The sequence below is a fragment of the Haliotis asinina genome, chromosome 5, assembly GCF_037392515.1.
Source record: "Haliotis asinina isolate JCU_RB_2024 chromosome 5, JCU_Hal_asi_v2, whole genome shotgun sequence".
Classification (NCBI taxonomy): domain Eukaryota; kingdom Metazoa; phylum Mollusca; class Gastropoda; order Lepetellida; family Haliotidae; genus Haliotis; species Haliotis asinina.
This window is the reverse complement of record NC_090284.1, coordinates 67078811-67104036: the sequence shown is the minus strand read 5'-3', so window position 1 is coordinate 67104036 and position 25226 is coordinate 67078811. Positions and strand designations below refer to the sequence as shown.

Genomic DNA, 25226 nt, shown 5'->3' with positions numbered 1-25226 from the left:
ACAACACCCACTTGTCATCTTCGGTGAAGACGAGCATATATGGTTTGTTTTTGACGACGGTAGTGCTCTCAACATCGTCTAAGTCGAACAGTTTACCTCCGAATGATGGGTATATTCTCCAGTTGTCATCACCGGTGTTGACGAGGGCGTACTTAGTGTTGGCTGTTGCTCCTGTGGTATCTATCATATCACTTAGGGCTCCACCGGAGGGGATTTCAACGCGTTTGTAAATGTTGTTTTTTAGTTGTAAGGCGTACGATTTACCATCTACTCCGGGAGCGTCGAAACCGCGTGTGTCTCCGAGGTCGGAGATCCCGATATTGACACATTTTTTCACTCCGGGCCCTTGTGCGCTGGTCATGTTACGTGAAGCGTTAAGCTGAGGTATCCTATATTTACAGGATTATGATTTATATCTAACACCGATATTGTCAGTTCAGGTATGTTGCCCTGGGTTAATCTCTTATACTGCCGTGGTGAAAACGACTCGGTTCTACCGTCGTTGAATTTCTCAGTTTTCACCGGCACTGCTCTCAGTATAGTGGAAGGGTGGCCTCCTTGAATATTATACGTTGTGCTCACCTGGCCTAGATGAATGTACAGCTCTCGGTACGGTACTAAGTCGGGTAACTTCGTGCCTGTGACGGTTGTTGTTGGTTTTATCTCGTCAGGAGACATACCGAGTATCCTCGCTAATGGTCGGCCTAGCCTCAATGAGGTTCTTCCGTTGTTGATTAACACCACTGTGCCGTTTGAGTCGTTCATCTTGAGTTCGGCTCCCAGGGGTTTGAAGACCTCGTCGTTTAGAGAGCACACGCTGTAGTAGCCGTCAGTTATCTGACTGCGAGTTCCACTGACGAACAGCTTATTGTTGCTGATATTAATGTTAGTCCATTGCGGTAGGTAGGTGATATCACAGAGTGCGACTTCGAGTTGACCTGACGTGTTATCGATCGCGTGCGTCAGCTGAACGGCCTCACCGCTCGTTATTCCAGGAAGTGTTATGTACATATTACATATATATTTATTTATATAATAGTTTTAAAATGTATTCCCCTGGTGTGTTTTACCCTAAACTGGATGTAGATTTCTCCCCCATGAAGATCGTGGTTGCTCCTGAGTTGTATTTCAATGCCCAGCTTTTAGATGTGTTCGATAAGTATAAGCTTATGGTGACTAACATTGAGGCAGTCCACGCGTGGTTCAACAACCCTATGCAGTTCTGGCAGAATCAATTCAACTTTGCTGTGTGGTGCGCTACAACGGGGTGTGGTGTGGCATTGACCGACACTCGGCGTGGACCGCTGAGTCAGTCTGTGTTCAAATTCCACGTGTACTACCAGGTCAGACGTATCCTTAAAGAGATCAGTGCCCCCCTCCCACAGGACAAAGCGTGGGACGCAACAAACAACCCATACGATAGACGGGCCTATGAACGTATTTGTAATGAATTCGAAATAAACCCGAAGACGGATTGGCGTTTGCCGGGGCCGAACCACGGGTTGGGTATTCCTTCTGATGGCGTGCGATCAGTGAAAGAACTCAGTGATCTTATACTGAAACAAGGTAAACTACGCCCGGACTTTGCTTTGTCGAGTAATGAATGGAGGGATGATCGTATGAACTTTAAAGGTGGTGTTGCTTTCACAGTCCAGAAAGTGGAGCAGTCAACCGCAGACGGGTGGAAAATGTACATGCTGGACACATCGAAAGGATTCACTCGTGCTGGTACAATACGCTTGAACGACTCGATTCGAACGTATGTGTGGTCGCTGTTGGGTGCGCAGTCGATGACGCGTTCTAACATCCTCGGTAAGGGAACTGCTTACGACGCTCAGAAACAATTCGTTTCCAACGTTGAGGATGCTATTAATTCTCCAGTTGATCTCCCGCGGGCCATCGAACGCTACCAAAACGTGTTAGAATACGCCAGATCGAAAGTTAACTACGTGTTCGGTGTGGGGCTGTATATGTCTCCGAGTGATATGCAACTGAGAGTAAAAAAAGTGGTGGGTTATAACAACAAAATAGTCATAGCCACGGCGGACCAAAAGTTGGGTATCAACCCCGATATTAACACCCCACATATCCCACGCACCCAACCACGTGAAAAGGGTATAGTGGCGCCACCTCCGGAGCCTAAAGTTCAACCAACACCACAGGAGGTGGCCCCTCATATGCAGGTCTCCTATCAGCAGCATATTGATAATAAAACAGCCCTAGTGGTTGGTGGGGTAACTTTGGGACTTATTTGGTTAAAGATTTCTTAGCCGCTACGTACACCAGACCCGCCACGGCGACGATGGCTGCCCACAGGTTTTGACTGAGCCACATGGCAGTTTTAGACAGAGCGCTCAACAACCACGAGACGATGCTACCCAGTATGCCGGGAAGGGCTTCGGCGGCTTTACCAGCCAGTTTAGCTAGGCCTTCCCCGAGTTTTTTGATCCAGTCTTTAACACCACCACCACCGCCTGGAGTTCCACCGCCGCCGGCAGGCCCCACAGGGGTTCCTCCCACCAGTGACACCACCAGGGTTGATATGATTAAACCCAATGCAGTCAGAATGCTGGCGATGGTGATCCCTTGCTCCCGGAATAATATCCGAATCCTGTTGGCTAAAGTTGTATCTTCATTCAGTATTCTATCGATTGTTTCCCGAATGCGACTGATCTGGGATCGAAGATGTTCACGATTCGAGGAAGCGGCTTCCAATCGTGTACGTCTCTCGTCTTCTAAATCGCGTAGTCGTTCATTGATACGATTCTTCATATCATCGTCGTCAGTTTCGGTGAGTTTGGTTTTTTCCCTAGCGATGTGCTCGTCGATTTCGTTCAGTTTCCCCATGTTGTTCACGAGTTCTCCACGCACGCGTTTCACGGCTTCGTCTAAGCCGCGCAGTTCCCTTACCGGAAAGTCAAATCCCGGTAACGGTTTGTCCCAGTAGGTGCTCAACAGTTTTTCTATGCTGTCCGAGGCTTCTGTAGCACGCTCTGGCGTCATTTCATCTATAGTGGTGAGGTGGGATCTGGTAGCTTGCAGATCTTCTTTAACGGTCTTAGGTATTGCACCACCGTAATCACGCATGTTTAGATGTTCACGGATAAATTCAGCACCACCATTGCGGCTGGCTAGAGTTGACAAGGCCAGTGGTTTTTTATTGATCTTGTTAAAGAGGTCAACCCCTGGGGCAGACTTAAGACGTAGAACACCCTTTGTATCAACAAAAAAATTCTTATGGTATATACCCTGGGGTTCAACGTAATTTTTATCGCTTTTTAAACTTTTGTAATAATCATTTACCGTTGTTTCCAAGAGTTCTTGGCTCAATGGTGAACTAGTAAATGAGGTCTCCTGCTCATCATCGAATGCTTGGGCACTAGCGCCCGGCATCTCCGTCATATCTATGTCTTCATCCATTAGTATTTAAATATATTTTATTTATATATAACAATGTACGGTAGAAAATTAGATCCTTTCAGAAAATTGAGAGAGCCATTAGGTGCCAGAGCCGTGCGACAGTCGGTGACCATCACCAACAATCCCAGCAAGATAGACCAGAACCAAACTCTGCTGGTTAGATTTCCAAACCTTGGTGAGAATGACCTCATTGTACCAGGCACTGTTCGACTGGCGTTCAATATCACGTTGACCTCCGACAACGACAAACGCGAGCTAGTGCGGAACGTGGGTCGAGCTATCATCAAGAAAACGACCGTCAAGATCAGCGGTAACGAGGTACTGAGCATCGACGACAGCGACGTGTTTCACTGCTACAAGGATCTCTGGAAAAGCGAGAGAGAACGAGTCAATGATGTGTACCAGGGCATCAGCAAATCAACCCGGGCGCGCATAGGGTACGTCTTCACGACAGACCAGCAAGACAAGCTATCGGACGGTGAAAAGGCTATCGCTCTAGCATACGGGAATCGATTCTGCGTGCCGCTCGACTTCGAGTTGCTCACGGGACACGCGCCGTTTTACCAGGCCGCGCTGGGTGATAGGCTTGAATACGAGCTCACGTTTAATGACTATAGCAAAGTAGTGCGTACGCCGAACGGTGATGAGGCCAGTTATACCATAGACAACATCTCTCTGGAGTTCGACATGGTCACTAGCCCGGATCTGGCCAGGCAGGTTCGAAGCCAGTATTCTGGGAAGATGGCTATCCTGTATGATCGCGTACTGAGGCATAGATCAGTCATGCGAGATAAGAGCGACACTGTGTGGAATATCAACCTGAACGTGCCGGCGCGATCGATGAAAGGTATCCTGGTCGTCCCCGTGGAGGATTACGAGCCATTCCGGAGGGACAGCGAGAAGTTTTTCAACCCCGAGATTGAAAAGGTGGAAGTGACCATCGAGGGCGTGCCCAACCAGCTGTTCAGTCATGGTATGAGACCACACCAGCAGTGGGATGAGATAAAAAAGCTACCAGTGGGGGATTACATAACAAAGGACCTGGACCTCGGCTCCGTGCACATCGGTGAATACTTGACCACCAAATACGCCTTATGGTTGGACATGCGATCCACGGATGATGATAAACTGCATGGTAGCGGGCGTCGTATAGATAACGGCAGCGAAGGGATAACCATCCAGATTAATAAGAAGGCTCAAACCGCTGGTAAGTTGAAATTATATCTGTACGTTATTATGGACGCGCAACTTAATATAGACAATGGGAGATTCGTGCAAGCCATCTACTAGTGGGGGGTACCCCAACATCCCCCTCCCCACTGACCCACACTGCGCTATCATATGCGGGCAGACTGGCTGTGGGAAGACCGTTTTCGTGTTGGATATGTTGGAGGGTTACTACAAGGATGTGTTCGATAACATCGTTATCATGTGCCCTACTCTGGGCATGAATAAAACGTACGCGCGACCTTGGGTGATGACGGACCCGGACGTACACAAAATCGACCCTGGAACACGCCTGCAGGACTGGTTGAAAGCTCTTCACGAGAAATTTAAAGGGGAACCGACGCTGTTTATACTGGACGACTGCAGCGCTAATCGCGAGATAACAAAAAAGAGAGACATGCTATCGTACCTGGCCTTCTCCGGCCGGCATGCAAATCACAGCGTCTGGGTGCTAACGCAGAAGTTCAACTCGGTGTTGAAAGACCTCAGGGAGCAGACGCGATGGGTGGCCTTATTTCACTGCAAGGACAGGGATTCGTTCGAGGAGTGTTTGAGAGAGAACGATGTGATGAGTAAATTAGAACGGGAACGGGTAAAGAAACAGCTCGCTGAAACTAAACACGCTAAGCTCGTTCTAAAAACCGACCAACCAGTAGCATATATAGTTTGCTAAGCAAAGCTAAGCAAAAGCTAAGCAAAGCTAAGCAAATGCTAAGCATAGCTATGATATTTGAAGTATTTGTCGTGTGCAACTTAACTTTCATTTCTCTGTGTTTTATCTGCATCGGGTATTATATAGTTAAAACTAAATCTTACTTGTTATATTATAAGATGGAGTGTGAGGAATTGCTCGAACAATTGTCTGTGGAGGGTTCCCCAACTGGGGATTCCCCCAAGCGAGAGAAACTGGTGGCGTTGGCTGTTGGCGGCAAAGCCAAACATTACTTTGGAGACTACACTCCAGATAAAATTCACAAAATGTCAGCCGAAGAAATCGATAAGCTGTACGCTAGATACGAGTCCCGGCTCGGAGCAGAAATGACAAAGACAATAGGATCGGCTATGACCCAGATATACACCGGTATTGTATCACACTTCCTTCCCATTCCACCAGAGCGCCGACTTTACCTATGGGAGGACCTAGATAAAGACCCTTTTATAGAACACGCTGTGAGCTCTATCAGCTGCGGGCTGTACCACAAATATGGTATGTTGTTGGCTCCAGTGACGGCGGCGATTATCACGGCAAAACATTGCCAATTTGAGAGAAAGAATAATAATAATAGTATAGATGGATGCTGCACAGGAGGAGACCCCAGTGGCTTCACAGGAACCAGTGAGGGTGGAGACCCCAGTGGTGGTACCCCCAACAGTAACCAGACAGAAGAATCCTAAGAGAGTAGCTGCCGGTAAAAAACGGTGGTGTAACCAACATAAAGTGACTAACCCAACCCGACTGTTGTTGGCTGTAGGCGTAACTGCTGCCGTGGTTATAACATGGTTATACACCTCCCACAGTGAGCCACAACCCAACAGTGAGAACAGTGGGGGTATGGAGGTATCCCCCATGGTAGACCCGCATATCATGTTATAATTTAAAATATTTTATATCATATACATAATGTCTGAGGGGAAAACGTTCGTCAACGACGCATACCACGCCACAGTGGTAGCCAGTCTAGCAGTAGGGTACGCTCGGTTGACTAAAATGGTGCTTAAACAACCAACTATCAAGCTAGATTTCAACCTGCAGGATATGGGTATGCTCATAATGAACCTTGGTATGGCGATGGCCACAAAAGACATCCTAGTAAAACAAGGAATAATACCTGATAATATAATGAAATAAATATAGGGATGGCCACGATAGCTATGATGGTTGGTGGGGCGTTAGTGAATGCCCTGGCATTTTCCGGGAGTAATTTCCTCTTCTCGAAACTACGAGATGATCACGCGGCTGAAATACAGGAAGAAAGGAAGCGACACGATCTCGCTACTGAGAAATTACAAAGAGCACAGGCTGAGTACGCTAAAAAACGCCTCCAGAGGATCGATTTTATTAATGAACAACTCACGCGTGAAAACCATGCCGTTCAAACATTCAACGATGTCGATGAAGCAATGAAAGAATACTATCTACTAACTGGTAAACAATTGGAACCGCTCAATAAACCCACACTCGCTCAGTACTACACACCATCCAAGGGACAAATGAATCGTGAACTGGGCTTCATAGTGTTGGGTATAGCAGCTACTGCGTTGGTTGCTAAGCAATTAAACTAAAATACCTATATAAGTAAACATGAGACCCGCTCCATACCGATGTGAATATATACTTATGGGGAAGACCGAGGCCTGTGGTAGGAAATGCAGGAATCAGGGGTTCTGTTGTTTCCATATGGGAAGTCCTAACTACACGTGTTCTGTGTGTGGTATCGGGGTTAAAGGGCACTACTGTTTATGTAAAGCTCACGGAGCGAACGTAGTCAGACATCAACTCATATACGAGAATAAAAAAGACTACATAAAAGAACGTAGGCGACTGCTCAAGATAAAATCCAATTAGAGATTGGTTCTCTTAGGTGTAAACATGTCTACTGTACATTCTTGAATATGGAAGCCTATCTTACGGTAAAACAATTAAAAGCTATAGCAAAACAGCTTGGATGCCGGCGTTATTCAAACCTGGGGAGAGCCGGGTTAATCGAATTGTTATCAAATAACCAAACACTGATCGATGCCTACATAGATTCACACAAACTGTTGGAAGACTTACGAGAATTGTGGCCAACAAACCGAGTTTGGTTAATAAGTGATTACAAGAAATAAAATATTTTTTATCAAGAGTGGAGGAGTTACCTCCCCTTACTGTGAACCAATTAGACATTAGTTCTCTTAGGTGTAAACACAATGACTACTGTGCGCGAGCTCAAGAGGGTCGCAAAACAGAGAGGTGTTATCGGGTATTCTAGAATGCGGAAGCCAGCATTGTTGAGATTACTAGGTTTAGAAGCCCCTCCTACAGTAAAACAGTTAAAAGCTCAAGCGAAACAGCTTGGATACACGGGTTATTCAAAATTGGGGAAAGCCGGGTTAACCGCATTGTTATCACATACCCCCGTAGCACGTCCCACTGTAAAACAACTGAAAGCCGAGGCACACGATTTGGGTTTAGGCGGGTATTCTCGTATGAGAAAACCACAGCTTGTAGAATTATTACGACAGAATAGAGCTATTGACCTACAGTTTGTGCGCACTGAGCACGCCGTAGGCAATTATTTGAGAGGTTGGCGCATGCACATTGATAGAAACATAGACATTACAGATATTAAGCCTCTGATAGCTGATAAGGTCAACCAGGAACTAAATAATCTAGGAAGTATCAAGTTTCAGATCACAGTGAAAATGTCACTCGATAAACAGGTTGGGAGTACCACTGAGTATGTTCAACCTTACTTCCGAGGTAAACAAGAGGTCGTCACACATGCAGAGACCATTGACACATCAATCGATAATAGTTTTCAGCAGATACGAGAATACCTAGAACGCTACACACACATGGGGTCCGGGTGGGCTGTAGATAAAATCGATAATGCCTATCTAGATATAGCTAAATACGTGCCGTTCAGAGGTGGGTCATACCTAGACTTGCCTCCCTACTATAAGAACAAACAAGCCATAGTAAACGTTAAGAATAGAGGAAACGATTGCCTGAGGTTATCTCTCAGGTCAGCCATATTTCCAGCTGCCACTAATCCGAACAGGCCTTCTAATTATCCACAGGATGATGGGCTCAACTGGGATGGTATAGATGAACCAACCCCAATAACCCAGATTACTAAAGTAGAAAAACAGAATAATCTGGCTATAAATGTTTTTGGTCACGAAGGTAATACAACAATAATACACAGGGTCAGCCCGGTGAAGGATTGTCAAGTTATTAATTTATTCATGATTCAAAAAGGTGAAAAGTATCACTACACGTGGATAAAACATCTCAGCCGGTTGTTACACGACCAGTCGAAACACGATGGGGAAAAACATTTTTGTGTACGATGCCTACACTGTTTCAGTCGGGTCGATTTATTAGAATCCCACCTGGAGGATTGCCAAGGTGTTGGGCAGACGGCCATACGAGTCGACATGCCTAAGGAAGGTGAAAATATCCTAAAATTCAACAATCACAAGAATCAAATGTTTGTGCCTTATATCATATACGCCGACTTCGAAGCCTTAGTGGTTGGGGAATCATCCATTAGTGGGAGTTTCACACAAAAAACACAAGAGCATAAAGCCTGTTCGTTTGGATACATTGTCGTCCGTTGTGACGGGGAAACGAAAGCTCCGGTAGTGTATAGGGGTCCTGACGCGGCTGAAAGGTTTCTAAAGTGCTTGCAGGAGGAAGAAAAAATTATTAGGAATGCATTGTATAAAATCGCTCCAATGCGTATGACCAGAGCCGACAAGCTAGCTCACGCTAGTAGCACTAACTGTCACGTGTGCGACTCACCACTTAACGGTGATTCGGTGAGAGATCACTGCCATATAACTGGTAAGTATAGAGGCGCCGCTCACAACGCGTGCAACCTCAAGCTTAAAATCAACCCTAAGACAATAAACATCCCCGTTGTCTTTCACAACTTGAGAGGATACGACTCTCACTTGATCATGCAGGCCATCGCGAAAATCGATGGTAATATATCGTGCATCCCAAACAACATGGAGAGATACATCTCCTTCAGCTTAAACGGACTTAGGTTCATTGACTCGTTTCAATTCCTCCTGTCGTCACTCGACAGTCTGGTCAAGGCCAACAATACCTTCCCTATCACAGATCGATACACAGACGCCGAGACTAGACACCTGCTCATGAGGAAGGGTGTATACCCATATGAGTACATGGATAGCTGGGCTAAGTTCACAGAGACCAGACTACCTCCTATCGACTGCTTTTATAGCAAGCTGAATGAGGCGTCAGTCTCACGAGACGATTACTCGCACGCGATTAACGTATGGAATAAACTGGGTTGTAAGAACCTGGGCGATTATCACGACCTGTACTTGAGGACAGATGTACTGCTGTTAGCCGACGTGTTCGAGACGTTTCGGCAAACATGTTTAAAGCAGTATAAACTCGACCCCGCATGGTATTACACCAGCCCAGGTCTGTCGTGGGACGCCTTGCTTAGAAAGACCGGAGTTAATTTGGAATTGCTCACAGATTATGACATGCACCTATTCATTGAGAAAGGCTTGCGAGGTGGGATTTCCATGGTATCCAAACGATACGCGAAAGCAAATAATCAATACGTGAAAGGTTACGATCCTAACAAACCAACCAATCACATTCTCTACCTCGACGCAAATAACCTGTACGGCTGGGCTATGAGCCAGTATCTACCTACAGGAGGATTCGAATGGGTACCAAACGTTGATGTTATGAGCATTGCATCAGATTCGAACAAAGGGTATATCCTCGAAGTTGACTTAGAGTATCCCAAGGAATTACACACATCGCACAACAGCTATCCCCTTGCGCCCGAACGTATGAGGGTTAACCCAGACTGGATGTCTGAGTACCAACATAACTTGTCAGGTGGTCGTGTGGCGGACGTTGAGAAACTCGTGCCTAACTTAATGAATAAGACCAAGTACATAGTTCACTATCGTAACCTACAGCTGTACCTGTCATTGGGTATGAGGCTGACCAAAATACACAGGGTGCTCATGTTCGACCAGAGCCCATGGATGGAGCCCTACATCAGAATGAACACAGACCTACGAAAAAAAGCCACCAGTGATTTTGAGAAAAATCTCTACAAGCTCATGAACAACTCGGTGTTTGGTAAGACTATGGAAAACCTTAGGAAACGTGTAACCGTGAAACTGGTTAGATCTAGTGAGGAAGACAAGCTCAGGAAATTGATAGCCAGTCCGGCATTCAACCGTAATAAAATATTCACAGACGACCTAGTTGCCATACACATGAAGAAAAGCCACATAAAATTCAACCGACCTGTTTACGTTGGGATGAGTATCCTCGATTTATCCAAACACCTGATGTACGACTTTTACTACAACGAGCTTAAGAAACAGTACGGCGACAGGTGCGAAGTGCTGTACACTGACACGGATTCCCTGCTGATGGAGATTCGAACCGAGGACGTGTACGAGGATATGAAAAAACACATCGATTTATACGACACCAGCGACTATCCTAAGACCCATACCATGCACAGCACGGTAAATAAAAAGGTCCTAGGTAAGATGAAGGACGAGTGTGCTGGCACGCCAATAGCTGAGTACATAGGTTTGAGACCTAAGATGTATTCCATATTGAAAGCCGACAATAGTGAGATCCGAAAAGCTAAAGGGGTTAAGAAGTATGTGGTGAAACAACACATCAAACACACCAGATTCAAGGAGGCCCTGTTCAAGACCCGTACCTTTAGGCATAAGATGAACACGCTTAGAAGTGATGGGCATAAGATATACGGACTGACTATAAACAAGACGTCCCTATCGCCTATGGACACGAAACGTTGGATAGCTATTGATGGTATAAACACATACGCGTATGGACATGAAAAAATTTGAGGCTATTTATTACAGCCCGCGTGGATATTGGAAAGGAGCTAGCGCAGTAGATAAGCTATCTAAAATGGCACGAGTATCACCAGAGAAAGCCAAAGCGTGGCTTGAAAAACAAGCCCTGTGGCAGATCTATTTGCCGGCGCCACGCTACGTACCTAGAAGGAGTTTCGGAATTAACATACCTAATAGCATTCACCAGGCAGACCTACTGTTCCTACCTCATGATAAGAGGTACAAGTATGCCTTAACCGTAGTGGACGTAGCCAGTCGTTACAAGGAAGCCGAACCCTTGACCACGAAAGATTCGGCCAAAGTAGCCAAAGGATTAGAACGCATATACAAACGCAGCCCGCTGACTTGGCCAACAGAGCTGCAAGTTGATCCCGGACGGGAGTTCATGGGTGCCGTTTCACAACTGCTAGCCAAACACGATACAAAGGTCAGACGTGGCACGGCCGGAGCCCATCGCAGCCAAGCTATAGTTGAGAGATTTAATAGGACTTTGGCTGAGCGCTTGTTCGGCTATCAGTATGCTAGGGAAATGACAACCACTGGAAAACGATCGACCGAATGGGTAGCGAGGTTACCCGAGGTGGTGTCGGCAATCAACCATGAAGTAACCCGGCTCATTGATAAGAAACCGGCAGACGCTATCAAACTAAAATCAGTGTTAGCAGAGTCGTCTGCTCCATTGCGTGGAAAGGAGAAACAGATACCAGATAGGGCCTTAGTTAGGTATCTATACCAGCCGGGGGAACACGAGGGCGATAGCCGTAAGCGAGCCACCGATCCTATATGGTCGGTCAAAACTTACAACATAGATAAAGTGGATATGAAAGCGGACGAACCTAACTTGTACTACTTGAGGGATGGGCCGGGTAGGGGGTTTGTAAGAGAAGAATTATTGATCGTACCGTACAGCACAGTGTTACCGCCTGCCAAGTCACGGTAAACGTGATGGCGTGGCTTTGTAGTAGGGGCAATAATAGCAAGAGCTAATAGTCCCACCAAAGCCTCATTTAGTAAATGAGGCTTTTTAGAGGGGTTTTTGAAAAGTGTTTTCGGACTGTCATTCCCTATACTACTAACTAGATCCCAAATACCATCTCGAGTGGAGAAGACTACGAAGTCTTTAGTACTTTTTACCCGTGATCTCTTCATTACAATCCAGCCAAACATGTCTAACCTCTGGGGAAGACCTATTTCTGGGCTGATTTAACATGTGACACCTGCATCCTTCCTGTTCTGCTTCTTTTACCTAATCATGAAGGTTCCTAGTTCATTTTACTTACCAGATCATGAGCCGTTTTGCTTCTAATTGGTCATCAGACTATTTTTCTTGTCTGTTACTGAACCTACCTAACCTCAAACTGACTTTACTCTAACCTCATCTCAGTCAACAATCTGGTTATTTCACTTACCTGATCTCGGGCAGAGGTGAGTTTTTTAATGAGGTCTTCAGATCGGTCATACTGGTGTCTCTCTGCATCCTCCAGCCTTCTCTGCCAGTCTAGTTCCAGCTGTGCCTTGCTTCTCTCCAGACTTGCCTCTCTCTCAGCTGCCTGGCTCAGATCCCTCTTGTACCTACAGGGAGAACCAGGCATACATGGACACACAGCAAAGCTCTGTCAGTTGGGGGAAACACAGTTAGGGAAACACATATGTTGTATCCTATCTGATTCTACTGTCCAGATTAGTCTGAAATGACAAGTGGGACATGCACAAGGCATACCATAAAACATGAACATAATTGGGGACCATAAACAAGGAACACCAGAACCCCTGCCCACATTGGAGTATGAATACATGGCATACCATAACACCTGCACATAGTGGGGTATGAATACATTTCTTATCACAACACCTGCACATACTGGGGTATGAATACACAGCATATCACAACACCTGCATATATCTGGGTATGAATACATGGCATACCATAACACCTGCATATACTGGGGTGCATATACAAGACATACAATAACACCTGCACATATTGGTTTATGTGCACAAGGTATGCCATAACACCTGCATATATTGAGGCATGTAGATGATGTATACCATAACATCAGCACATATTGGGGTATGTATATAAGGCATACCATAATACCTTAAGAGTGGGTACATATACCAGTTATACCATACCACCTGGGTATATATGTATATACCAATTATACCATGACACACCAGTCTGGGTACATACCAAGAACATTACAACACCAAAGTGTGTGGAGTACACATACATGTGATGATAACAAGTAAGTACATCCTACCTGTCGATGTCCTGTTTCTTCTGCTGTAGCTCCACCTGAAACTTGCTCTCCCTCTCCCTCAGGGCTTCCAGTTCAACATCCCGGGACACCTGACTGTGTGACATCTCACCCAGGTGGCGCTCCCACTTTTCTTGTTGACTCTCCAGTTCTTCATGGAGTCTAAAAACATACAGCCCATTTAAGTTCATGAGAAATGGATAAGTCACAGAGCAAATCTATCTCAGGGTTAGAACAGCCTGCTCCCCACATCAGAAACCAGGGACACACATTCCCAGAAATATTCCTGAAAAATATCTACTGTAAAGTTCAATCAAGTCAGTAGGTGATTGTCTTCAGCAGGTGATTCTCTTCAAAGCACTTACATTGGTTACGGTAAGAGCCTCCTTTCACAAAGCACAAAGGGGATCTTAAGTCATTAGTGCAATGTTAAAGGACTTATGACTTAAGTCATTAGTGCAATGTTAAAGGACTTATGACTTAAGTCATTAGTGCAATGTTAAAGGACTTATGACTTAAGTCATTAGTGCAATGTTAAAGGACTTATGACTTAAGTCATTAGTGCAATGTTAAAGGACTTATGACTTAAGTCATTAGTGCAATGTTAAAGGACTTATGACTTAAGTCATTAGTGCAATGTTAAAGGACTTATGACTTAAGTCATTAGTGCAATGTTAAAGGACTTATGACTTAAGTCATTAGTGCAATGTTAAAGGACTTATGACTTAAGAAGTTATGGTTAACCTTAGTAAAGATTGCTTCATGAAAGAAACCCCTGGGCCCCGTTTCACAAAGCTCTCGTAAGCCTAAGATCTCGTAACTTTTCTCGTAGCATCCGTAGCTCCTGTGTTACAATATAGGAGGTACAATGGCTACGAGAAAACTTACGAGTTCTTAGGCTTACGAGAGTTTTGTGAAACGGGCCCCTGAACTGTAGCAGAAGCTGAACCTTTAGTCCACTAAAACACACCATATACACTTGTATTAGGAGGCCCCTACTTGGTGATCTGAACATCCCTGTCTTTGCTGAGGTCCTTGTTCTGCCACTCCAGCCGACGAATCTCTATCTGCTGGTCCTCCAACTGAGACTGCAGCTCACGGACTGTGGTCTGTAATTTCTCTTCCCGCTCAACACATGCATCCTTCACCTTGCCAAGGGCTCCTTCCTTCTCACGCATCATCAAGTCCATCTCAGACAATCTGTAATAATGAACTGTGTTATTGTCTTGTCAGCAGCTTTTACATGTTGCACACAAGATTCATCTGTTGAAATTAACAAGTGTAAAATGTTCCAATGTTAAAAATGCCTGCTTGCAAGCGGGATCTTCCAAAAGACTAATGTTGTGTAACGATGTGTGGTCTTACTTTCGCTGAAAGTCCTCCTGTAGCCTAGCGATGCCTGTCTCAGTCTCGCGGAGCTTGGTCTCCAACTCAGATATTCTGAAACATGCAACATGTAACCGAAGTGGCAGCTCTCAATAACAAGACATGAACGTGGTTTTCTACAACTGTCAGTGTCAACTTGAACACAATGTATACAACCCTGTCACAAAACCAGACACAAAATGTCATTTTTTTATATTTGTACACTTTACCTTTCATTCAGAACAACTAATCTTCCATATCTCCACAATGCCTCAACTTGGATTACGTCAAAAATTGTGCTGGTAGATAAATTGGGCTCATCGGAAATCAAACATTTTAAGGTTGCCAAGACTTCACTCACCTTGCATCTTTCATGACAGTGATGTCCTTAATAGCCCAGTCTCGCTCCTTCACAGCCTTCTCCAGCTGCCTTGTGTGGGACTCGGACTCCTTGCATTGCTCAAGCTGCTTGTTCTGTGTGGACTTCACCATCTCAAGCTCCTTTTCCAAAAGCTTTGCCTGAGAACCCATCTCCAGTTATAATTATGTATACAATAATAATAATATTAAACTAGATATTTATATAGAGCCTTTATCCAGGACTCTGCTCAAAGGCGCTCAGTCATATGCTCTTGAGAAGAGGAATGATTTCCTCTGAAGTTCCCTGCGTCTCAATGGATCGCAGATCTTCTTCTTGTTAAAGAGGTCTTTCAAAAGATATCTTTCAAAAGGGTCACAAATTTGCTGATCGTATCAAAATGGAGTGAGTGAGAAAAGCTTTTCACCTGCTTTTAGCATCATCCCAGAATTGTCCCTGTGGATGGCACTAGAAATGGGATTTAAACATTTATCCATGTGGAGAATCAAACCTAGACTCACTTGACGAGCTACCCATCTCTCCATACTAAAGTACTGTGTATGCATGTTTATATAGATGCAAATCAATTGATCTGATAAAACATTTTTCCTGACAAGTTTCAATGCCATTCATCGAATGTTGGGTCATGGCAAAGTACTAAACCCTATTCTTAGAAACCACTGCAATGTAAAAAGATGACTGTCACATACCAATAAAGTGAAAAAGGCTGAAGTAAATCTTAACTGAGTTTGTAAACACATTCTCTAGCACAAAGACGTTTTTCGCCTTTAGGCAATCCATCCAATGAGACATGACCAGTGTTCACGAATAGTGTCCTGACCCTCTGACAAATCTGGCAGATTTGCCAATGGTCAGACAGAAGTCCCAAATCTGCTGGCCCCAGGGTCTGACTAAATATATCACAATAACTTCGTCTGAAGTTCTTATTTGTCGCATGTGACACTTGTTCCCTGTTTATAATATTTGTCATCATATAATGTTAATAACTGACAAATGTTAAATCTGAAATGTGTGTTTAATTTTATTCTGTGGGTCCTGTGAACTATCAGTTTGTCAGACAGACATCTGATACTTACAGGACCCAATGTCCTGCTACTTTGAAACACCATTCGTAAACACTGCATGTCAATAATCAAATCTGAAAAAGGTAACCTAGTGGCACAATGCAATAAATACCATGGACACATGATATTAGATATACATTGTCAGTGGCTGGTTTAATATAGCTTTTGACAGTAATCCAGTTATATCAGGGCAAGACAACTTAATGTGTAAGGAAAGTCCAAAGTGAAAGCCTTGAGTACAGGTATGGTCCTGTAAAACATGGAATCCCTGGCAATAGGCTTCTGTAAAGCCCAAGGGTACCCCCTGATCATTGGGTAACCTATGGTTTAAATACAGAGATATTTTTCTGCAAAACTTAACACAAAGTGACCATTCTCAAACACATTACAAACAATGACCACCCTACCTTCAGCTCATACTCCAGAACTTTGGCCTCCATTTCATCTGCTTTCACACGGAATTCATGTTCTCGCCTTTTAAGAGCCTCTTCAAATCCTAGGATGTCATAAAATATGCTATGAGTGTAGTGTGTCATGTTTTATGCATCATGTTACTGTCAGTTCATACTGAGCACCAAAGTAATAATAATAATAATCTGCTTGTAAACCGCAGAACTCCACGTGCTAGGTACATGCTCAATGCGCATGACAAAAATATGAAATATATTACGTAAACAACAGAATATTTACAAATATGTACAAAAATTAGGTAAAAGCATTATAGATATGACTTGAAGAGATCGAAAGATGAAGCTGATTTCACACGGAGAGATAGAGAGTTCCTGCAGAATTGTGAGAGAAAGAGCGTCCTCCGAAGGCTTTTAGATTAATTCTTGAGATGTCGAGCTGTAAGTTGCTACCCGAACGAAGAGGGCGGGATGGGATGTGTGGCTTGACAAGATTCTGGAAATACTTTGGAGAGAAGCCGTGACGAGTGATCAATCTTAGGGCAGTATGAATCCTGTAAGCTTATGCTAACCCGATCCTTATGGAACATGACCCGTGAAGGTCCTGGGGTAGAATAGGCCTTCAGCAACCCAAAGGCGACTATGCTTGTTGTAAGAGGCAACTAACGAGATCGGGTGGTCAGACTCGCTGACTTGGTTGACACGTCATCGGTTCCCAATTGCGCATATCGATTCTCATGTTGTTGATCACTGGATTGTCTGGTCCAGACTCGATTATTTACAGACCGCTGCCATATAGCTGGAATATTGCTGAGTGCAGCATGGAATCTTTATGGAACACATTAAGTTCCGGGTCAGTTGCAATGATAGGCTGGCCAAGTCATAAAAGAGAGGAGTGGACAACCAATCCAATACTATATACAAATCCCATGGAGGACTTGTCCGTCTAATGACTGGATGCAGTCTATCCACGCCTGTAAGAAAACACTGTACCAGGGGGTGTTGTCCCAACAAGGCACCCTCGATAAGCATGTGGAAGGCTGAAATAGCTGTGGAGTAGCCTCAAAGGGATTGGACGTGACTCTCTCCCATTCCCAAAGATATAACGGGAGACGGGCACCCACACATTCTTTGGGCAAATGGCAATGTGTCCCTGCCAACGGCAGAGAGACCGTAGCTTGCACCGTAGGTGCGCTTACTAGGAAGCCAGGGCCGATTTCCCCTTCCTCTGAAAAGGCAGCTGAGAAGCTGCCTTGCCCTTGCCTTTCCCCTTGCCCTTGCTCTTCTGTGACTGTAGTGGAGCAGTCCACTTTGGCACATCCTAAGAATGAGCTGAAGGATAGCTCGAGCTAAGGACCCAAAGGACGCGCATGAGAGGTGGAGGGTTGTTCGAGCAAAGGCTTTAGAGTCTTTCAACTGACTAACAGCCTCCGCAGCCTCTCTAACTGTCAAAGGCCCCGGAAACAGGGTCGAGCCCAGTCAGAAAGGCAGAGACAGCAGTGCATGCTGTGTTACTGGTGAATATCTTACAGACAGCCATAGCCTATGAAGGCCCATCACGGCACACATAATCTGACTTGGGCAAGAGCACATCTAGTCGTGCGCCAGATGTGAATTGACCTACGTAAGCTGCCGCTCTTAACATGGACGAGGAAACATCCTTGTCCCTGTCCTGACACCAACTGCCTCTGCAGGAGGAGAGGTAAGCTGAGTGTACCTCAACCTTAAGTTGCTGCACGACATCCTGAAATACATTTAACCCAGCTAAACAACATGAAAAAAGACTAAAAGCCTTAAAACCAGTATACCCATTTTGACTGAAACAAGCAGAAAAATGGGCTAAGACATTCCAGCATGTAAAAACATACTAACAGACAACCCGCAGGAATAAGTGAGATGTAAGCGAAACACTTCCTGCACTAAAAGGAGAATACATATTCAAGGTCTCAGTTGTGAAACAGCAGCACTCTGACACCTGATGCCATGGAGATAACTCAATCTTTCACTTAACATCTTGTCTGCATACAGCTGTTCTGGTTCAGTTGTTTGACTTGAAACTACTACAAAATATTGTGCTCATTCATCACTATTTACCTACACAATTTGCCATGACTTAATATGCTCTTTTTCAGAATTTTGCAACGAACTGTTATACATCAAACTCTTTTTCAGAATTTTGCATCAAACTGTTACACATTGCTGCAAGTTTATCTAATGCAAGGGAGTTTACCCTGTCAACTTTTATATAATCATAGTCAATTTGTAATTATTATTATTCAATTGTAAAATATATCTGCTTGCATAATTATGCCATTCACGCTCTTATGTAAGAGATACCAAAGCAAAATGCTATGTATTGTTTGTACTCTGGGCCTAAGGCCCCCATTACTGAAATGAAATCAATTGAACAAATTGAAGTTTCTTGGTTGCCAACCTGACAAGATAAATACTACACACAACACTTGCTGACTGTGTGTCTTGATACCACAACATCATGGATCTTTGCTTGTGCCATAAATCACAAGTATGTCATTCAGTCACTGTCAATACACCTGTCCTGTTGGTGATATAAACCACCACTAACTCACTCTCTCACTGAACCACATACCTGTGGACAGCTCTCTCTTCTGGGTGCCCGATTCTTCTTCCACTTCCATCAGTCTCGCATATTAGTGATATAAACCACCATTAACTCACTCACTGAACCACATACCTGAGGACAGCTCTCTCTTCTGTGTGTCCAGTTCTACCTCCACAATCGTCAGTCTCGTATATTGGTGTTATAAACCGCCACTAACTCACTTACTCACTGAACCACATACCTGAGGACAGCTCTCTCTTCTGTGTGTCCAGTTCTACCTCCACAATCGTCAGTCTCGTATATTGGTGTTATAAACCACCACTAACTCACTTACTCACTGAACCACATACCTGAGGACAGCTCTCTCTTCTGTGTGTCCAGTTCTATCTCCACTTCCGTCAGTTTCGTATATTGGTGTTGTAAACCACCACTAACTCACTCACTCACTGAACCACATACCTGTGGACAGCTCTCTCTTCTGTGTGTCCAGTTCTTCCTCCACTTCCTTCAGTCTCAGCTGGAGCTTCCTCCGGAATGTCTCGAACTCTGCCCTTTCCTTGTCCAACTCTTGAGTCTTGGATCTGCCATAACAGTCATTGTCATGTCGAAAGTAGAACTCACTGACTTTAAATGCAGTTGGTATTCAAGAAAGCTGCTATTCAATGCAGCTGACAAAAACAAGGCCCTAAAGTGATCCTTAGTCTAAGAACTGTTTTTGGAGTAATACAGACTGCTATCTAATAAAGATGGGTATTCAGTTTATTCTATCTAATCGTTAACTGTAACCAAGATACTTAAACTTTCCTCATACTCTAAAAGACAGAGAACTATCATCTTGACCAGAGATGAACTCACGTCTTGAAGGTGTCCACTTCTGTCTGTCTCTCCCGGAGTCGGTGCTGGTAGTGAGCCTGGAGCTCCACCATGGCCTGTGTCTCTCGCTGAGTTGCCTTCTTCATGTCATCTAGACGGATCTTCAACTCACTCACTTCTGCAGTCTTTGTACTTAAGTGGGCTCTCAGTTCTGGATACACAGTAACAAAGTGTTTATTATCCAATATTGTCTTGCTAGAACCCAGAATACCATATGTCCTCTTAGGGTCTGTATATGATCTCCACATGCCTATGACACATTTCATTCACTGCTACCTCTATGGCACTAACACCTATGACATCTGTAATACATATTATACTCCTGTATGACATGTGAAATATTGGCCAGAACCCATACTATCGTACATGGTCTGTATATGACTTCCACATGCTTATCACACACACATTGCTCTCTCATGACACATGAAACCTGAAAGACATGTCAAACACCTGTATGACACATGAAATTTGTATGATATAACACACCATTATGACACATGAGCCTGTACAACATGCAGCACACCTGTATTATATAGGACTCACCTGTTTGACACAGGGCACACCTGTACGTCATATAATTCACCAGTATGACATTGGGCACAGCTGTATGACATGAAACACATCTGCTTGAAATGGTTTACACCAGTATGCCATGGGACTCACCTGTCTTACACAGGGCACACCATATGACATGCAGTTCACTTGCACGACACTGGGCACACCTGTATAACATTAAACACACCTGCGTGACATGGGGCACACCTGTATCACATGCAACTCACCTGCTTGACATATGCACACCTGTATGACTAGAGACTCATCTGTTTGACATTGGGCACACCTGTATGACACGAAACACACCTGTTTGACATGCAACTCACCTGCATGACAAAGGGCACACCTGTATGATATAGGCCATACCTGACTGAAATGGTTTACACCTGTATGCCATGGGACTTACCTGTTTGACACAGGGCATGCATGTATCACAAAGGACTCACCTCTTTGACACAAACGCATGATATGGGGCTCACCTGTGAAATTGGCATCATAGGCCTGCAGCTCTTGGTCCCTCTCTTCGAGCAGCTTCAGGTTGTACTTGAAGTCCTCCTTCAGCTTTGTCAGTTTTGTCCTCTCAGCAGCCAGTGCCTGCTCCTTCTCTCTGCAAGCCTTCTCAAGTGACTCCACTCTGCAAACACATGCAAGTGTATCATAATCAGCTTCAGGATGCAGTTCAAAATCATTACACCTGGCAAGAAGACCCTTTTGGTTGAAAGAAAGGGGGTACAACCTTACTTTTGATGTTGGCCTCTTCAAATAAAACCTGATATAGCACCAGCAGCATTAACGCACAGACACTGGTAATGCCATTTCAAGACAAACGGGTGAGAGAATAAATTCAGTTCCATGTCGCACTCAGCAATATTACATTATGTGGCGATAGTCTGCACCAAACAATCCAGTGAACAAGAGCATCAGCATCGATCTAAGCAATTCTGATACAATAGCATGTATCAACAAAGTGTGTCAAACCTATCCCCTTAGTCACCTCTTACAACAAGCAGGTGTTACTGAAAATTACTTCTAACCTGGATCTTCATAGGTAAAAGATACAAGGAGGGAACTGAAGTACATCACACTTATGGGTCATGTGAGGAGTAGACAAATGGTGTTCGAAAGGGTCAAGTGATAGAGATAACAAAGACAAACCTCTTCTGAGATGCTTCTTTCCATTCCTTCTCTTTCTGTTCTGCCAACTCTCTCCATGTTGTTGGGTCCTGGTCAGCCATTTTGTATTCTTCACATGTGTAGAGTCACGCAAACCTTACTCAGTATTTCACTTCCATTGCAGCACGCCAACCTCATGACTCGGGTATCCTGTAGTGATTATTGACCAGTAATAATTACAGCTTCTCATAAAACCTAACAACGTAGATATAGTATCCTAGTGTAATGGGTTTTTGATTGGATAAGGGTAAAATATTTTGTGAACAGAAACAAAATACATTATGTTGATATTGTTCAACCTACCTTCAGACAAGATAATGTATTTCATAACCCATTACATTCCCATGTATATCATGCGTTTTCCATCGTTACTCTGCCACTGCGGTCAAAGCAATCTCAAACTTACGCCGGATGTGATGCCATATGTTTTTGATCGTTTCGTTGACTGTATATTTTTATTGATGTTGCGACAGTAAGGTATGCCCAACACCTCCAAAACTCTGCACTATACAGTCAAATATTTCAAATTTCTGAGATAATAAACAATTTCCCTTTCTAACATGCTGCAAAACAGTTTTAACTGATGCTGAGAACAAAACACCAACGGAAGTGGATTTCCCATTTAATTTATGTGGTGAGTAGCATATGAGATGGAAAGACCTAGAATTCCCTGTCCAACTACAGACTTATGAGCATTATCTAGATTCTCTTGACTACATTGCTAGTAACTGGCCTTTCTGGCATTGATAACCTTCTATAAACAAAATAATTCAAACAGCATTAGTTCCTGTTTAGAAATGAATCTTGTAATTCATTGGTGATTTAATGTAATCAATTTTGTGATTCTGGCATGCCATAAAAATAAATCTGTCAGCATGGTCACATGACTAGTTATTTGATCCTGTAAGGTAGTATCTCAACTAAGCAAAAGAAGCATAAATTGCACCTTTGGAGTAAAGATTTTAGGATTTGGGGCAGTTGATTATGAAGCAGATATTACATAAATGATCCTTGAGTTAAAATTAACCTATTGTTGCTTTTTCACGGTTGTTAACGCATCAAATTATGGTTTGTAGTTTACTGAAGTGCCACTGATAGGGGAGGTTGCCAAGTTGACATGCAGGCTGCTTCTCTTGGATTTTCATGCATTATAGCGCTAAAAACATGGATCGTAATGGCCGATCGAAAACATAAGACGATTGGAAATGTATGACGGGAGAATATATAGGATCATAATCAGGGCAGAACAGGGAATTATAAGATCCTGATAGAGCTAAGGGATGAAACTCTGCACAGAGAACTGAAGAAATTAATACTACTGGTCCACATATGTCCTATAATCTGAAGTAAACCAAACGCTGCTAAACAGACTCAGTCTGTTTAATACATTTACCTGATACAAATAATCTTTCTCTCTTTACATATAAGACAGCCGTGATCATGGATAATCATATGTGTTTGCCTACAATAAGACAAGCGTGAGTTTACATTGTTGTTAACAACAATCCACCCATCTCATGACAGATGTGATTGAAATAATTTAATACAATATCCAATATAAATGTCCAGCAGTGACTATATTTAACGTCACATCGGCAACATCTCAGCCATATTATCGTGACAATATGCATATCCAATTACATGTGTACAGATGCTTCGAAAAGAATTTTAGCTATGGCAGCTAAAATATTACTGTAGTAGATTCTTTAATTGCCAGCTTGTCAATCGAACTGTCCTATCGAACCTGACAGCATTTTAACATGTCACTGCATGTCCTTCCGGATTTCAAGCCTCAAAATGGCATTGCTTGTGTTGACATTACTCACTCATGACAGTGTGACGCTCGCAGATATTAAATCATATTTTTCCAGTGCCAGTGTATATTGTTAAACACTGATATACATCTGTATCAGTGTCTCCGGAAATCTCATCACCTGCTCGATGAAAACAATTTAACAGGAACCATATATACAAATTCACCGCCTGCCTCGTTTTCATTTACGGGACGAATGGTTTGCGGCATACAGTAAACTTTTGACTGTAGCCACGACTCTTCATCCGGTCCGCATTTGTGCGCTGCCTGTTATAGATCTCATTAGATCATTCCCAGTTTTGCTTGGACGTCTTCGGTTACGGAAAGGTAGAAATTTGATATAATCTCGAAACACAAATTAGGAGACCGTTTTATATTTTACTGTCCAGGATACCTGTCTGAGAGATAGTATATGCTGTTTGAAAGCGATAGAAATGTCAGGGCAATGATTTGTATATGTCGCACATCTGGTTTGCGGCAAACAGGTCAGCATGTGCGAAAACTGTCAACAAAACAGCGCAAATCGAAATCATAACCTCTGCATTTCCTTTTGACCAGATGTTCAGTGTCACGGGTAGAAGTTACTCGTAGTATTTGTAAGGGGTCCACTAGCAGTGAAAATCGTAGCAAAACCTGGTTCCCCTGAAATGTTTTTATCCAGATCCATTTTCTTATTAAAGGATACACGTAATCCGATTCACACTGCCCCTTGTCTAATTTAGCACCAACCTTCACCACATTCAAAGACTGGAAGTTACACCATGTCTTAGGAATATCTTTTACCTCGTGTTCTCAAACAAGTTACTTTCGGAAACCGCCAAATATAAAACAGCCAATAGATAATATAAATTGCACTCTTGACTGAACTCTGAAGGTTTTCAGCCACAGTTGTGTATACTACTGGGCTGTGCTTTTCGTTGCGACTTTATTTTCAAATGATCATTGAGGAGATTCATGACATGGATGTCAAACAACCCTGACTCTGTGAACTTTGTTCTCTGCCTATATTGCTTAAAGTGAGAGTACCAACACCCCAGTCACTTTATCACCAGAATAATTTAATTTTCACTTAAAGTCTCACTGTTCAGGCCAAAATCCTGAATACTATTTACCAAAATTCTTAAATGCATAAGAAAGTAAGCAAATTAACAATACGTACTGAAAAGTATTTACACACGACATATTGTTGTGTACTCCCTTTTGGTACAAAGGAAACACAGTATTTGTGGCATAATAGCTGATGTAATATATTTTGGATGATTCTCCTCTCATGTGAGCCAGGTTATGTTCCTTCGGTCACAAACAGCTGCTGCACAATGTAATGTACAGAGTGGTGATTATGATGCATGTCAAGGGGACCAGATTCTTTTCTAGGCTGCCTTCATGCTTGATTGTGCTGGCTTGATTGTGCTGTTGTTTGTTTTGAACTGATTTTGCGATGTCTTAAATAATTTTGTACTTATTTTCAGAATTGGGATAGAATCTTTTGGAGGAATGAAAGAAGA

The 25226-nt window shown here is 43.6% G+C and overlaps 1 protein-coding gene across 7 annotated transcripts in view; it reads right to left on the bottom strand.

Annotated features, from left to right (window-relative positions):
• LOC137284079 (coiled-coil domain-containing protein 57-like) overlaps window positions 1–23926 on the bottom strand; it is a 36723-nt gene extending 12797 nt beyond the window's left edge. For 2 of the 7 annotated variants that reach the window (XM_067815754.1, XM_067815757.1), the window contains exons 1-11: window positions 23735–23898; window positions 21891–22058; window positions 21215–21369; window positions 20163–20331; window positions 19767–19888; window positions 16727–16815; window positions 15238–15395; window positions 14877–14951; window positions 14511–14711; window positions 13515–13673; window positions 12663–12825 (exon numbers count right to left, since the gene is read on the bottom strand). In XM_067815754.1, coding sequence (XP_067671855.1) covers window positions 12663–12825; window positions 13515–13673; window positions 14511–14711; window positions 14877–14951; window positions 15238–15395; window positions 16727–16815; window positions 19767–19888; window positions 20163–20331; window positions 21215–21369; window positions 21891–21970 — 1371 coding nt within the window. In that variant the 5' untranslated portion in view covers window positions 21971–22058; window positions 23735–23898. Of the gene's footprint in view, window positions 1–12662; window positions 12826–13514; window positions 13674–14510; window positions 14712–14876; window positions 14952–15237; window positions 15396–16726; window positions 16816–19766; window positions 19889–20162; window positions 20332–21214; window positions 21370–21890; window positions 22059–23601; window positions 23687–23734 lie in introns of those variants that run through there. The other 5 variants (XM_067815752.1, XM_067815751.1, XM_067815755.1 and 2 more) reach the window with 5 other exon arrangements.
• Between the last annotated feature and the right edge of the window lie 1300 nt (window positions 23927–25226).